We start from the raw sequence: 17,149 nt of genomic DNA, 5'->3' as shown, positions 1-17,149 counted from the left end.
ATTTATGTGGCTGAAAAAATATGCGTCGTAATACTTAAATTTTTCTGCCGTTAATTGTTTAGTTTTTTATTCATTTAAAGAAATGAAAATTTCTAAATCTCTCTTTTGTATTACGCAAATTATGAATACATAAATTTTATTAACCTAATTATCTTAAAGTTACACAAATTTAGTCGCCATTGATATTCTATTAAAAAAAAAATTATTTATTAGTGAATGATGAATTAGTTTTCATATAAAAAAATGATTTAATAATGTATTGGATGAATTAATAAGTGCAAAATGAACAAATCATACTCATTACACTTGCAATTATTCGCTGCGAGCACAATTAATACACACATATTTTTTGTGAGTGTATTCAATGTCTGTGTATATCCGTGATTCATCAAGAAGTTCCACGTTTTTAGACAGAGCTCGTGTCTTATGGAGAATTTCATGTAAAATATTCGTCATAAAGTTCCCAAAACTGTCACCCCTAGCGCTAGCTTCGATCAACCCGGAGTGAACACACAGAGTACATAAAATAAAGGAATGGTGAAATCGGAATGGATTCAAACCTTTTGTTGGCCGTTCGAGTGTTTCACAAGCGCAGAATAACTTGCGCTGTTAACATATCCATGTCTTTATACTTATACATTACTTGAGGTAAAAAAATAAATGATAAAAAATCAACATTTATATCGTGCAACTTATGAAAATTTAATAGTAAATTCATTAAAATTATTCATTGCAATTCAATTGTAATAGACAAATAAACTGTTAGAGGGATTTTCGGTGAGTAAATTACAAAAAATAAACTTTATTTTCACTCTCTTGTAAAATGAAAAATAAGAAATTTATGAATATGCACTAAGTTATGTTTCTTTAAGATTCCTCGTAATTTTTATTAATTGATTTGCGCTTCTGTTTATGTTTAGATTGTGATCCATTATCATGGAATTGGACAAAAATCAAATGCAAGACAATATGTTGGACGATGGTAATTTACATTTTTGTTTTCATTTTCATTTTTTTTTATAATTATAAATTATTATATATGTATAATACATTATGCGCTACTATAGATAAGTTATTAATACTCATTAAATTTTTCAGATTATGTAATTATATAAAAATTGAAGAAACTTTTTTTTATTAATTTAACTTTTAAAAACTACTTTTTGATAATTATTTGATATATTTGGTATATTTCTACGTCATGCATTTTCAAAACTATATATATCTATACAAAGATATATATATATATATATTTTTCCCCTTTTTTCGTTGACTCATTGAAAGTTTTTTACAATAGGTGTTGAGATAACTTATTGCAATAATTTTTAATGACTTGTTTAAAGAAAAATATTTTATTTTTTTGCGAAGAATTTAAATATTGAGAAAAATATTTTAACTCAAATTTTTTTGTTTAAAAAAAAATTATAATTTTTTAAATTAAATTGTTTATCATGAAAAATTTTTTTTCCATTAAATAACTAATTAATACTGGAAAAAAAAAAAAAAAAAAATTAACATCGTATTTATTGATAAAAATTAAAATTGTTTATTTATAAACAGTTATAGATGATGGATTTGTATGGCAAGATTATCTGGATGCTACGGAGAGCATGGAAGTACCACAAATAATGTTTCCACATGTAGAATTAACTCTTCAAAGTGAAATTGAAATAGGAATGGCACTTGAAGTTCCAACATCTAAAAGTACGAATGAAGAATGTTCATACTGGATAGCCACGATTGTTGTTGCCTGTGAATCCTTATTAAGACTGAGATACTTCGGCAGCGATGATAAATCACTCGAATTTTGGTTCAACCTAAAAAAAGAAACCGGCCATGAGCTGGGATGGTGTCTGGGAAATAATAAGAAATTAGAGCCACCAGATGTAATTTTACAAAAGTCTCCAGATTGTTTAGAAAAACTTGGAGATTTTCTAGGCTCTGCGAAATCAATACCTGTACAGGTGTTGTCTGGGGTAAGTTATTGATCAAAGCAACCTTTATTAAATTATTTATTTATTTTTATTCTATTAAATTACATTGCTAATTTTATTTTCATTTTTCAGGAAGAACTAAGTATGGCTGATAGAATAAAACAAGGAATGAAGGTTGAAGTCAGTGATTTCTTTCATCCCTATAAATTATGGATTGCTACTGTAAGTACATCACATTTAACAGAATAATTATTAAATAAAATTTTCAATTTTTACAATATTTAATCAATACTATTATTATTATTATTATTATTATTTTATATTTTAGATAATAAGAAATGTTGGAGGACGACTTTTATTACGCTATGATGTACCAAATAATTCTAAAGCACCAATTAAAGATTTCTGGGTATTTTGTACTTCAGATTCTCTCCATGAATTCGGTTTCAGTGTTCAATCAAACTCGAGTTGGTTTTTAGAACCACCAAGTTCGATAGTAGACACTCATACCTATGAAGAGTGGAAAGAGTTGATAGAAAGTGGACTGCAAAATCAGCCAACTTCATTGAATTTATTCAACAACACACAATCTCCTCCTCGTCATAAATTCACTATTGGTATGAAATTAGAGGCAGTCTGGCCTACTACTCACACCAAGATATCGCCAGCAACCGTAGTAAAAGTATTCGACGACTTATATTTCCTCGTTGAATTAGACACATTTAGTCCAAATAAGAAGAGTAATTGCTACGATCCGATGTATTCGTATGATGAAAAAACCACATGGCTTTGCACAGCAAACCATCCTTACATATTCCCAGTAGGTTGGTCTAAAGAACATGACTTGAAATTAACTGCTCCCAAAGGCTGGGGGTTGCATAATCCCAGTGAGTTTAATTGGGATGTATATTTGGCTGATACGAATACAACAGCTGCACCTAAAGAATTATTTTATTCACGAGAATCTGCAATTGAAACAGGCTTTGAAGTAGGTATGCATCTTGAAGCTGTTGATCCGCTGAACGACAATAGAATTTGCGCTGGTCATATCAGCAACATCACCGAAGATTTATTGTGGATAACACTTGACAATCATAAAACACGCGCTGTGCATGTTGTTCACATGCACTCGCTGAAAATATTCCCCGTTGGTTGGTGTGAATCTAATCACTATCCTCTGAAACCACCAAGAGATTTTAAAGAAGTATGCAAAAAATTAGAAAGACCTGAGAAAGAAGATTTTAAGAAAACTACCATTGATTTACCTATACCCGAATCACGGTCCTCTTCGTGGTGTCCTAAAATTTATTTTAATTACCGTTGCTTCACGGGTCCAATGATTTCTAAAGGAAAACTTGCTAATTTACCCAAATCCGTGGGTCCTGGACGGGTTAATCTTGTGATGAAAGAAGTACTTTCAATGATTGTATCCGTTGGTTATCGTAGTGCTCGGATTTTAAAAGTTCTTCAATGTGATACCAAGCCTCAACCTGGTTATCATCTAGAAGTTTTAAAAGCTAAACATAAAAACAATACTTACCGTGCAAGTGTTGCGGTTGTTAGTTCTGGTGAAATGGTGTCAGAATTTTGTAGAGCTGTTTGCCAAAAATTAAGTGTCTGTCCCAATTTATTTGGCCCAAAACAAATTCCTGAGGATGACTGTCCTGATAGATGTAATCGATCAACTAAAACTAAATACTGTGAGTAAAATTTTATATTTTTATTACTGAAAAAATTCTCCATGGAATGTTAAAACAATTTTTTTTTTCTTTTAATTATAGTAATCGGTAAGCGAGGAAAACCTAAAGGATATACAAGTATTATGGAAGCTAAAACAAAACCATGGGGTAAAAAACGACGCAAGAAACGTATTGATGGCAAACCAAAGAATTCACCTGAACCTGATCAAGATGACGAGGTGCCTTATTCATCTACAGACATGCCTAAAGAAGAGATTGAAGACTTTGATAGCAAACCTTCTTTGTCTGAAACAGACGTAATGATTGAAAAAGATTTACACAAATCGGACAAATCTGATGATATCAAAACTGAAGTTCCTTCGAGCAATGCTTCTGATGATTCTCGTAGCTCATTTAATGATCGCAAAAGTAAGAATAGTGCTGATAGTCCCATCAGTGATACTAATAAAAGTAAAAATAGCAATACTGTTGCTAATAACAGTAATAAATACAATAAAGTAGTCAAAAATAAAACAAAAACAAAAAAACGTGAACGTCACTGGGAAGATTGTAATGAATCTGATAACACTGATCCTGAAGCAGAGCAAGCCAAACCAGCAGCTAAACGCCTAAAAATTCAAAAACTTAACATAAATCCACTATTTTGGAGTGTTGATGATGTATTTAGGTATCTTCGTAAGACTAATGACTGCAAAGATATTGCATACAGAGTTAAACAAGAGGTAAATATTATTTTATTATAAAAAATGTATTGTTATTGTGTACGATTATTATCACTTTTATATTCCATGGTCGACAATTTCGAATAATTAAATTCATTTTTTTGTATTACAGGAAATTGATGGCTTGGCATTTCTATTATTAAATTTACCTTCACTTACGGAGCACATGAAATTACGCACAAATATAGCAATGAAATTATGTCGACATATCGAACAAGTAAAGGTTACCTTTTTCTTGAAACACATCAACGAAGAGAAACAGGAGAAACATTAAAATTCGACTTTATAGTCAAACATTAATGACTTTAATAGGCAATCACTGATTAACTGATTAATTTTTTGTATATAAATAGTTTAAGTGTATTTTATCATTCCGTTACTATTTAGATTATTAAATACACAGATAAATATTATAACTTATTCGTAAGAGTAACATTTAATATTAAATTATTGTACTGATTGACATACTTATGTATCAGTTAAAATATATTTATTTACCTGTCTTAATAATTATTAATTATAATATAATTGACCATGCGAAATTATTGTGTACATATAGATCCATAATAAATTATTTAAGTAAACCAATTAATACTTTATTTTAATTTGTAAATTATGTAAAATTAAATTTCTGTTTTTAATTTTATTTGTCAATTAAAAATAATATTGTAAGAGCAACTTTGTTCAAGAGAAAAATTATTGATTCTATTTTAATAACAAAAATTAACATATAATATTTAATTATTAATTATTTATAAATAATGGTAATATTACCAACGGTTGAAAAGAGTAATTTACATATAATTGTGTACAAATAATAATACCATAAAAAATTAATAAATTTTGGTTTGATTAATATATGTATGTACGTGTAAACATATTAATTTAATTGTTGATAAAAAATTTTTTAATAAAAAATAATATTTTAATTTGACTTTGTGTTAATAATACCTTATCATTTCTGTCAGGACCTAAGTTATGCCCGAGGAGAATTCTTTTTAAATAAAAATTTATTTTCGACTTAGAGTAAAGATAATTATAAATGATAAGGATTTTTTTTTTAAATAACTATAGATGAGAATAAAAAAAAATTTTATTTTTTTGTACTTAAAATTGTTTACAAAAAATATTAGTCGCTTAAAAAGTTCGGATATAAGATAATATCAAATATAACGGAAGTAATAAGGAAGTATAAAGCATTGATTATCTATATGAGATTAAAAACTATCAATAATATTAAAAATTCTAATTAAAAAAAATAAATGACTCAACAACTGTTTGTGTTTTTAAAATAAGAGATTATCTTTACTACTGAAATTCCTCTCATAAATATTTAAGCAACTGTGCTTTCCCAGCCATTGGACAATTGTAGATAACGATATTCGAATTCCCAAGACCAAATGATTCATGTTTAAGCTAGGCAACTGATCAGTTATCTCTGTACCAACTTGAATATAAAAGCAGAAGACCGATGGATCTTTTTCATTAAGAAGTTGAACGTATAACAAGAAGCAACTACCCAACTCGATATTCATTGAGAAGAATAACTGAATAGAGTAAGTTTCAGTATTTAGAAAAATTTTTACTAAAATTTATAATTGAAAAATAATTGTTTTTTATTTACAGATAGCAAGAAGAGATGAAGCGTTCAATATTTATTCTGCTGGTGTTAATCGCGATCGACGCATCTTCAAGTGAAGGTAAGCGTAATAAAATTAAATTAAATTTCTTCATTAATTTTTTTGTCAATTATTATTTCTTCTTCTGTGATTTAAATTTAAAAAATTGTTTATATTTATGCAGTGCTATTACCTCCACGTCTGGTAAAGCAACCACCGAAGGATGAATTACTTTTTCAAGTAGCCCGGCCTGATGAAGATCATAAGCCATTTGTTATTGAATGTGAAGCCGAAGGATACCCTGCTCCTGCGTAAGTAATTTTGTATATCAAATAACCATCAATCATTGATAAAAATGTTTAAGGATTTATAATTACTCAGTGCTTGTCAATTTAATTTTGGAATATAGATACAAATGGACTAAAAACGGAAAACTTTTCAAATCATCTCCATCTGGCAGTGGTAATCTAGAAATTTCTACACCGCAAGATGATGATGAGGGACAGTACCAGTGTTACGCAGTAAATGAGGCTGGAATAGCGACGTCCAACTCAGTATTCGTAAGGAAAGCAGAGTTGAATGAGTTTCAGGAGACTGAAATAAAAACAGTGACTGTTAACGAGGGTGATTCATTTTATCTGACTTGTACTGCACCTGAGGGTTGGCCGAAGCCAATTATTTATTGGATACTTCAAGACTACCGGGGTAACATTAAGAATATTAATAATTCCCGCGTAACCATCGATCCAGAAGGAACTTTGTGGTTTAGTAACGTTACCCAAGAAGACCTATCCAAAGACTTTTACTACAGATGTATGACTATGCTTCCATTTAATAGTGAATTCAAGCTTGGCACCAAAATTTTGTTGAACGTTGTACCTACGGAATCTTCAGACAGCCAAAAAAAGCGTGAGCCAGTAATACAGTATGTAACCAATCAAAATAAAGTTGCTTACCGTGGGAAGACAGCTGAATTATTCTGCATATTCAGTGGTACACCTCTGCCAGAAGTTACATGGAGCAAAGATGGTGAAGCTATAAAAACCTCAGACCGTGTAAGTTATCGTAACTATGGGAAGTCATTGAGAATGAAAAATATTGATTTTAACGACGAAGGTGTCTATACTTGTGAAGCATCAAATGGTGTTGGGCGTATCGCTTCTTATTCAATTAATTTAAAAATTATGTCAGAACCTTTTTTTACTGTTGAACCGGAAATAGTAAACGCTGAAGAAGGTGAAGACGTGAAGATTCATTGCGAAGCTCATGGTGAACCCAAGCCAGATATTAAATGGACTTACAATAGTAATCCTATTTTAGAAGCACCCTACAATCCAAGACTTGAAATTACTAAAAATTCAATTCTTATAAGAGATGTAAATATTTACGACATTGCTAATTACGGATGCAATGCGACTAATACCATTGGATATATTTACAAAGATGTATATATCAACGTATCGGCAGCAAAAGATGAAACATCTCAACCACCTATAGAGTATACTAGTGTCGAGACAGGAAAAAATTAAAGACATTACATTAATGTGTCGAGTATAATGTATTCTTATACATATCAAGTGGACCCAATAATTGATAAGATATGTAAAATATTATTATGACTGCAAAATGTTAGATTTATAAAAAAACTACTTTTATAATTACATTATAGATTTTAAGGTTCATGAAATAATGTGTAACAATTTTTTTATTTTAAAAATGAATAGATTTTGATAAATTTTTGGAATAAAAAATTTTTTAATTTTTAATTTCTTACCAATTCTATATTTGTGTTAAAAAAAAGAATCCTTTTCATTTCGTATTTTCAAAAAAATTGAACCATCAAGAACTTTAACAATATTTCAATCCGTCATCAGACAGTTAATTATTAAAAATTTTTAAGTAGCTTCAAACTTAATAATTATAAAATTTATTAAAAAAAAAAATCAACAGTTCTTTTTTAATTATTAGATTTATGTTATAAGTTTTCATTGATATTTAATTTCTGTAATAAATACAGTATGCAATTTATTTATGATAAGAAAAAATTCGTCTGATGACTTGTATTTAATATCATATATTTAAGAGATTAACTATTAAATATTAATTTCAAATGACATTAAAGTTAGCAGTCGCTCGACCAATTTTTAATTTTTCTTAATAAACAAATTCGCTTCGAAAAATTATTTCTAAGAAATTGCATTTTTTTCTTATTCAATTTTATAAATGTCAATTTATTTACCTTTTTTTTGACATAATTAATATGTTAAAAAAATTCTTAAAATGATGAAATATCTGCTAAATTAATTTTCATTAATTTCAATTAAAACATAAGAATATAATCACCATGGTGAATCGACCTATTATACCAATAGGGTTATCATAAGTATAATTTTATCCAAAAAGATGGCGTTAGTAGCGGCGCGGGCGGGCTAAAAAACGATGACATCGACTGGCGCGCTGATCCCGGGAGGGGCTTCGCGTCTTGAATCTTTGGATCTCATATATGTATGTGTACGCTATAGGTACCAGTAACGCGTGAAGTTACCTACGCTCTTGTATTATTAAATTCTGTATCCATGTGTCCACGGATTCGTCATCACTTGAATGTGTAGTTGTAGTACACCGAAGACCGTGAGTGAGACACCTATATCATCATTTATACTCCTTAACGTACGGTACTGTTGAATAAAACAGTGGATTTTTTTAACAATGACATGGTGATACATTATTGAAAAAGTTCTTTTTACTATTTTTAAATTAACTTAAATACGGTGAGTTTGTTAATTGCAATATTGGGTAATAATTGTGTGATATAACAGTGAAAAATTTTTTTATTTCATGTATAAATGTGTAAGAGAAGCCAGTGACAGGATTCTCGATCAATGCTACTGTCGGGTGTGCCCGTTCGCCAAGCCTACAATATCTTATTCCACCGTGTTTGATGTTTATACGTATACATATATATACATCGGGTATATTTTACCTAATGACTGATAGTATTATTTCCGATAACATTATCAATTAAACAAATATTTTACTTTCTAATTTAAGTGATAATAATATTTAATTTAATTTTATCCAAAATATTTTTGTTATTTTTTATTTAACAAATCTATTTTTGTTCGATGTTGTCACATTATTCGTTTAATGAAAAATTCAACCGTGATATAAATGAGATTGAATGAGATCATCCTGAAAGAACTAAACTACCTGTTTCATCAACGAATCCGCGTGTTTAAAATACGTGCCTAGCTCTTACTCTGCAATTACACAATCGGACTGAGTACATACAACACAAATATATGCTCTACAGTGTTATATTAACATTTATGACCACTGTATTTCCTCTACATACTCATCAGTGTGGTTTCAACAATTCTCATTCATTTTTAAAAATTCTCTTGGCTGGGTTAATGACATTAAATTTAATACATCTAAGTAAATAAGTACTTTGTACGTTATTACATTGTAGATAGACAAAAGACATTATTACTGTAATTTTTTTTTTTTTGCATCTTAACGCGTCTCCAGTAGCAACCGTTACTCCAAAACAGTATGATTGCTAATTACTATATTTAATCGAATTCTGTTTATTTTATTAAGTATTTAAGTATTTAAGTATTTAAGTATTTTAAGTATTTAAGTATTAATAAACCAAATTCAAATTCAATTATTTTAATAATAATAATTTGTATTGAAACTTAAGAATAATTTTTTATTTATTTATTTATTTTTTTTATTCTAGTTTCATCAATACAGGGACCATGAAGTGTTTAATATTTATTCTATTAGTGTCAGCGCTTTACGTATCAGCCGGTAAGTTTAATTACTAAACTCAATCAGTTCATTAATTATTCTATTAATTAAATTAGAAATGAGATAATTCTTCAGTGAGTTATTTTATCTAGTTATTTAACAATGAATTTGATGAGATTATTGTTTTTAACTCAACTGTTAAATGACTAGATGTTTTAAAGAGTAATTTTCTTTACATACTACTTTTAAGATATTGAATTACAAATATTAATAAATTGTTTTATTTTGAATTATAGTTCGAATACTGGGCTATATGCAAGGTGAAAGACAATTAATGACAGAGATGTAGTCTTGATAAATTTTTGGCTTTTTCTAATCATTTAGAATCATTTAGAAAATGCTACAATATTCATTGAATCATCAATTAATGTCTAAACATATTTCTCAAATTGTCGTTTTTTTTTTTTAAATAATCTCATGCATACATTTATTTAAATTCATGAATCATGAATCATAATCCAACTAATTATCGTGCTACTTTTTTCTTTATAAATAAAATCATAATATCATTACCCACCAGATACATTTTTTAATTAATGATTGTTAATAGTTTTTAGCATAAGATAGATCTAACTATTTGTATTTTAAATTTAATTAACCAGTGTGATATTGCCTTGTTTCATTATTGTCATCATCTTTACTTCATGTTTTTATTATTAAAACATATGAAACATAATTCTATTTATAAACACACATGAATACATGAGTGTAGTTTTTCAACAGTTTGATTGTTCATTTAATTTATTTATCAATAAATGAGATATGAAAATGGTAATAATAAATTCATGATTTACAGGTCCATCGCCGCCGCGCATGATAAAACAACCACCGACAGATGAATTACTATTTCAAGTAGCGCAGCAAAATGAAAATGAAAAGCCATTTGTTATTGAGTGTGAAGCCGAAGGAGATCCAGCACCAACGTACGTATACACATAAATCGTAATTGTTCTTATTATTTACTTTCTTTTATCAAGTCTCATGATAAATTAATGGGGCAGACAAAAATGCAAGAGAAAAATTATATTAATAATAATTTCATTTATATCACGACATTTGAATTGAGGGGAAGAGAATGCATTAAAGCTTTAAGTAACTAGTCTTAATCAGTTGGATGACCTCATCATAGTCTCGAGTATAAAATTACCACGCCCGGGTGAGAGAAAGAAAGATAAAAAAAACATTGCGTATTGACCTTAGTAAATTGTATGACTAAACTTTTATATCCTCACTTTTTTTTTCTTTTTTTTTAATGAAAAATAAAATAACTATGATGATATTTATTATAATAACCTATTTATATTTTTACTTAGAAATATTTTTATAAACATGATATTATATTGAAATATTGACGTCATTTTTTGTCTTTCGATGTTTAGCTATCAATGGATAAAAAATGGTAAATTCTTTAACTATGCGGCGTATGATGACCGTATGTCAACCCAACCTGGTCGCGGTAGTCTTGTGATTGCTAAACCGCGAGACGAAGATGTGGGACAGTACCAATGTTTTGCAGTAAATGAGTGGGGAACAGCGACGTCCAACTCGGTATTCGTACGGAAAGCAGAGTTGAATGGGTTTCAAGAGACTGAAATAAAAACAGTGACTGCTAATGAGGGTGATCCATTTCATCTGACTTGTTCTTCACCTGATGGTTGGCCAAAGCCAAATGTTTATTGGCTACTTCAAGACTATCAGGGTAATATTAAGTCTATTAATAATTCCCGTATGACCCTTGACCCGGAAGGAACTTTGTGGTTCAGTAACGTTACCCGAGATGACGTATCCGAAGACTTTTACTACATGTGTATGGCTATGCTTCAATTTCGTAGTGAATTGAAGCTTGGCAACAAAATTTTGTTAAATGTTATATCAGCTGGATCTTCAAACAGTCACAACAAGCATGAACCAGTAAGACAGTATGTGACTCGTAAAAATGAAGTTGCTTATCGTGGGAAGAAAGCTGAATTGTTCTGTATATTTGGTGGTACACCTCTACCAGAAGTAATTTGGAGTAAAGATGGAGAACGCATAAAAACCTCAGACCGTATAACACATGGTAATTACGGGAAGTCATTGATATTAAAACGTGTTGATTTTAAAGATGAGGGCGCGTATACATGTGAAGCCTCTAATGGTGTTGGGCGTGCTACTTCATATTCAATTAATTTACAAGTTAAGTCAGCACCATACTTTACTGTTGAACCGGATATTGTAAATGCCGCTGAAGATGAAACTGCTACTTTTCATTGTGAAGCTCATGGTGTACCTAAACCAGATATTAAATGGATTTTCAATGGTAAACCTATTGCAGAAGCACCTGACAATCCAAGACGAGAAATTATGACTAACTCAATCACCATTAGAAATTTAACAAAACATGATACTGGTAATTACGGTTGTAACGCAACCAATTCTAATGGTTATATTTACAAAGATGTTTATGTCAATGTACAGACTATACCAGCTGAAATAAACCTACCACCGATGGATAAAGAGACAGTTGACGGTAAAAATATTATTATGACATGTAGAGTAACTGGCTCTCCAAAACCAGCAGTCAAGTGGATACGCAATAATCAAGAATTAACTGGTGGACGTTACAAGACTATGGAAAGTGGGGATTTAAATATTACTAATGTTGGTTTTATGGATTCAGGTGCTTATACTTGTCTTGCTACTAATAAATTTGGAAAAGACGAAAAGAGTGCTTCACTGGTTGTTAGAGAACGAACAAAAATCACAGATGAACCTGAGGATTATGAAGTTTATGCGGGATCTCCAGCAACTTTCAGGTAATTCTATATCAATGTTTATGTTTTTATTCACTTAAAAAAATTGAAAGATAATTTAACTAAAAAATTATTTACAGATGTAATGCTATCACGGATTCGACTCTAGAGTTAGAAATAGAATGGCTGAGAAATAATAAAACAATTGACTTCGAAGTTGAACCTCATTTTGTACTCACAAGTGATCATTCTCTCACAATAACTAAAACAACAGAATTAGACTCTGGTATTTATACTTGTGTAGCCAAGACAGAATTAGATGAAGCTACCGCCTCAGCAACTCTCACTGTTCAAGACAAGCCAAATGCTCCAGAATTGAAAGAAATACGGTGTCTTGAAAAAGAAGCCCGAGTAAAATGGGCATCTATGGGTGATAATCGAGCACCTATTTTACATTATATAGTAGAATACAATACCAGTTTCACACCTGATTCCTGGGAAGTCGTTCGCGATGACATCCCTGGTACTACTTTAACCTTTGAAGCACCGATGACCCCATGGGCTAACTTTACATTCCGTGTTATTGCTGTAAATAAAGTTGGTAAATCGGAGCCTTCGTTACACAGTCAACCTTGTACAACTTCAGCGGGTAGACCATACAAAAATCCACTCAATGTTATGGGTAATGGAACAGATCCACATAATATGGTTATCTCTTGGACAGCAATGCCACAAATCGAACATCATGCACCAAGATTTTCGTACCGTGTTAGTTGGAGAGAAGATATACCTGGTAAGGAATGGAACAATGTAGATATTTCTGATTGGCGAAAAAATCGTTATTTAATTGAAAATCTACCAACTTATCAAAGGTATCAGATAAAAGTTGTTGCGATTAATGAGATTGGAGAGGCTTTAGAAGAGCCTAAAATAATTATTGGTTATTCCGGTGAAGATGTACCTACACAAGCACCGGGTAATTTTACTTGTCAAGAAGTACGTTCGAGTACAACTGCTTTTCTTACATGGACAGCAGTACCTCTAGAAACCGTTAGAGGTGAATTACGAGGATACAAACTCCAAACATGGACAGAAAAAGATGCCGAAGAAGGCATGCGTGAAATAACAATTCCGGGTGCTAATACTACACAAGCAATTGTCGATAAATTTGTTCCTTATACTAAAAATTATGTTAAAATTTTAGCATTTAATGGCAAATATAATGGCCCACCATCTGAAGCTGTTATTTTTGATACACCTGAAGGTGTACCTGGTACTATACTGAGCTTAGAAGCATACCGGGTCGGCTCAAGCGCTCTTTTCCTGATGTGGAATCCACCAGTCGAGACAAATGGAGTTTTAACGGGCTACAGAATTTATTATCAATATGTAGATGGTACTTCACTGGGACCTTTATTAGAACGACAGCCTCACGTTACCAGGCCAGAGGTAACTTCTGCTAAACTAGCAAGTCTTAGGCCTGAAACGAAATACCGTGTACACGTCCGCGCGACAACACGTGCTGGTGAAGGTGGTGATCTTTACATTGATGCCAACACTGAGCGTTCCAAAAAACCTGACGTTCCACGATTCCAATATCAAGTTATTTCTAGAGAAAGTGGATACGTTACTATTAAAGTAATTAGGGAACCTAATATTCCTGGCTACCCAGGAAGTCATTTCTTCGCCAGATATAAGCTCAGGGGTGAGACTATTTCACTTTCAACAGATCCAGAATTTTTGAGCCACGAACTTGAGATTAGAGGACTTTTGAGTGGTGAAATATACGTTGTATCTATTGTTGCTGTTGACGGCGATTATTTGACTGAAAGTGATCCTCAAGAAATAGAAACTAGTATTGAGGGTCCAATTATACAACCGAAAGAAAATGTTGCTACTGCTGGATGGTTTATCGGTAATTGACTAAGTTATTTTTTTTTCTTTTGATTATTAAATAAACTCAAAATTGTATTTTTATTGTTATTGTTATTATCACAGGCATGATGTTGGCCATTGTCTTTCTTTTAATGGTGCTGATAATTGTCTGCATAATAAAACGCAACCGCGGTGGTAAATACGCGGTCCATGAACGTGAATTAGCTGCAGGGCGAGGTGATTATCCCGAAGAAGGCGGATTCCACGAGTACTCACAACCTCTGGATACTAAATCAGCCGGAGGCCGTACTTCACTGGCATCATCATCTCATCACGACGGAAAGCATCCGGAATCTGATACCGATTCGATGGCCGAATACGGCGAAGGTGATACCGGTAAGTTATTTCGATTTCAAATTATATAATTTTTTTTGTACATATAGTACAATCGCACAAGCTTTTCTGGACTTGGAAAAATTTTTAATTTATACTAGTTTAATCTCCACAAACCACTGTAGAAATTTTGTCTTAATTACTATTGCATTCTTTTTGTCAGTTAATTTTCATTAATCATCCCCGTTTAATTTTATTTTTGCAAATTAAGTTTGCTGAAATTTTAGATTATCAAAATTTTATCATTTTTTCGGTACCATAATTATTGATTTTTTTATCCATCCAATGTATTGTTTTTATTTTTTTGTTACGTTTCGTTGTAAAAAAAACAGAAGGTATGAATGAAGATGGGTCCTTCATTGGTCAATACGGACGTCAAAGGAAGCAGGAGCCAAATGCACAAGCATTCGCGACGTTAGTTTAAGGTAGGTACTAACGGGCTATTTTTCATTTTTTATCTCCAAATTTTTTTTTTTTTTATTAATTATCAGTTTTCTTGATAGTAAGTAGATGTATGAATATTGATGTAAAAAAATAGAAAATAGTTATAGTGTAGTGATGTTGTAAATAGTGTTATTAAATTGTAATTTTTGTAATTTCACAGGACGTTTCACAGAAGACGGATCGTTTATTGGTCAGTATGGACCAAAAGGAAGGCCTGATGAAACACCGTCAATTCCAACAGGTTCGATGGCTACTTACGTCTAATTGTCATCGTGTCTTCTATCGACAACTTGATCTTCGTATGTTAAACTTTTCACTATTGTGTATAGTAATAAATACAAAGTAAAATCGTGGTCATATTAAATATGAGGCCGGTATTTCTTGCCTGCCGATGCAGCCGCTCTGTAAAACACTTTTGCGCCGTGCGCAACGTCCATTCTTTACTGCCAATTTAGATTTTTTATTTTTGGGTTTTATACGTACTAAATCATCTCTAGAGACATTGACTGATCATAAAAATTCATATTCAAATTTTTATTGAATTAGGTTAATGGTAGCTATTAATTTAAATGAACAACAAATAAGTATTCTAATGTCGTTTGATTTAGATTTAAAAATAATTTTTTATTAAAATATATATATATATATATATATTTTTTTTCATTATTATATTTCACTATCAACGATAATACTTGTACAATTTTTATACTGTATACGTAGCTTTATTGAAAACAGAAAAAAAGAAATGATAAAAGACTATTTAGAATTATCCTATTTTGTATCAGTCATTACTACTAAAATTTGTCTCTTTATAAAATTAGAAAGAAAATATATAAAACCCAAATATTTTAGATTGTCCCTTAGCCGGCAGCATTCACAACTAAATAAAAAATATAAATATTTAATGATAAATATAATAAACAATTAATTTTAATATTAGAACGAAAATACTTTCAATAATTAGACTCTAAATAAAATATTTATCCAGGCCAAACATTCCGTACGCCAGCTTTTTATAATATTGTTGTCGATTTATTAATAATTATAGTAAAAAAATTTATAAAAATTGGTTAATTATTTATTAATCGGTTTCATATAAATTATTGTCGCATAATAATTTAATTATTTAAAAAATTAATTGAAAGCGCCTTAATAAAATTTTTTCACTTATTTTCACATTTATAAAATTTATATTTATTACTATTAAAATTTAAATTTAACAAAGTTACTAGGGATTATTAAAAAGAAAAAAATAATTCCACATAACAGGGTAATTGTGCGTTAAAAATTTTTAATTAATTAATCATTTTTAAGTAAGAACTAAAACAAAAATTCTTGAAGACTGCACTTATATAATTCATGATTAATAATCAGATGGTGCATAAGTGCAATCTTGAAGATAGTATTAAGTAAAAAAATTAAAAAAAAAACTATTTTACCTATTAAGACATTATTAATTATGATGCAAAAGCTGGTGTGACATAATTTGGTCTAGACTGAATTTCTTTTCTTGAATGTCAAAACAATAATTATTATATCTTTCAATATAAAATTAAAAAAATTTTTAACAATATTGGATTTAAATGTTTAAAATAGAAGTTGACGAAAATCTATACTTATTTCGATAATAATGACATCGGTATATAGCAAGTATATAATATTTGAATAAAACGAAGACGAAAAATAAATTAAGTACATTTTAATAAAAATGTACACAGAGGTTTTTTAAATATTACTAATAGTATATATAAAAAGATAGACTATCGTGATTAATGATAACAAGGCCTCTAATTGTTGCTTTTTGTATGTGAAACACGCTTTCGCTAAATTTATTTTAAAAAAAAAAAAATAATTGATTAAAATTAAATGAAAGTTAGCCTTACTTATAAATTTTTTTTTTCGTTTAATTTTCGC

At 30.1% G+C, this 17,149-nt stretch overlaps 3 protein-coding genes across 11 annotated transcripts; all 3 read left to right on the top strand.

Annotated features, from left to right (window-relative positions):
- Nucleotides 1–574: 574 nt before the first annotated feature.
- Nucleotides 575–4,872, top strand: LOC123266310 (scm-like with four MBT domains protein 1). The gene is made up of 7 exons (XM_044730501.1): nucleotides 575–777; nucleotides 921–982; nucleotides 1,561–1,976; nucleotides 2,067–2,156; nucleotides 2,263–3,634; nucleotides 3,716–4,356; nucleotides 4,469–4,872. Exons 2-7 carry the CDS (start codon nucleotides 937–939, stop codon nucleotides 4,628–4,630), a joined length of 2,727 nt encoding a protein of 908 aa, XP_044586436.1. The 5' UTR covers nucleotides 575–777; nucleotides 921–936; the 3' UTR covers nucleotides 4,631–4,872.
- An 888-nt stretch (nucleotides 4,873–5,760) lies between these two features.
- LOC123266465 (neuroglian-like) lies at nucleotides 5,761–7,708 on the top strand. Its single transcript, XM_044730709.1, has 4 exons — nucleotides 5,761–5,912; nucleotides 5,983–6,056; nucleotides 6,160–6,286; nucleotides 6,385–7,708. The coding sequence occupies exons 2-4, from the start codon at nucleotides 5,996–5,998 to the stop codon at nucleotides 7,502–7,504; spliced, it is 1,308 nt and encodes a 435-aa protein (XP_044586644.1). The 5' UTR covers nucleotides 5,761–5,912; nucleotides 5,983–5,995; the 3' UTR covers nucleotides 7,505–7,708.
- Nucleotides 7,709–8,483: 775 nt separating this feature from the next.
- LOC123266191 (neuroglian) lies at nucleotides 8,484–15,848 on the top strand. Of its 9 annotated transcripts, XM_044730293.1 has the most exons (9): nucleotides 8,486–8,746; nucleotides 9,721–9,791; nucleotides 10,028–10,051; nucleotides 10,588–10,714; nucleotides 11,171–12,586; nucleotides 12,664–14,438; nucleotides 14,522–14,794; nucleotides 15,124–15,216; nucleotides 15,396–15,847. In XM_044730293.1, the coding sequence occupies exons 2-8, from the start codon at nucleotides 9,740–9,742 to the stop codon at nucleotides 15,213–15,215; spliced, it is 3,759 nt and encodes a 1,252-aa protein (XP_044586228.1). In that variant the 5' UTR covers nucleotides 8,486–8,746; nucleotides 9,721–9,739; the 3' UTR covers nucleotide 15,216; nucleotides 15,396–15,847. The 9 variants fall into 9 exon arrangements, with proteins under 9 accessions (XP_044586192.1, XP_044586237.1, XP_044586228.1 ...); XM_044730257.1 differs by lacking the exon at nucleotides 15,124–15,216 and having other exon boundaries at nucleotides 8,484–8,746; nucleotides 15,396–15,848; XM_044730320.1 differs by lacking the exon at nucleotides 10,028–10,051 and having other exon boundaries at nucleotides 8,487–8,746.
- Nucleotides 15,849–17,149: the final 1,301 nt, after the last annotated feature.

The sequence above is a fragment of the Cotesia glomerata genome, linkage group LG1, assembly GCF_020080835.1.
Source record: "Cotesia glomerata isolate CgM1 linkage group LG1, MPM_Cglom_v2.3, whole genome shotgun sequence".
Classification (NCBI taxonomy): domain Eukaryota; kingdom Metazoa; phylum Arthropoda; class Insecta; order Hymenoptera; family Braconidae; genus Cotesia; species Cotesia glomerata.
Note: the sequence above shows the minus strand (reverse complement) of the source record. Positions and strands in the feature narration are given on the sequence as shown.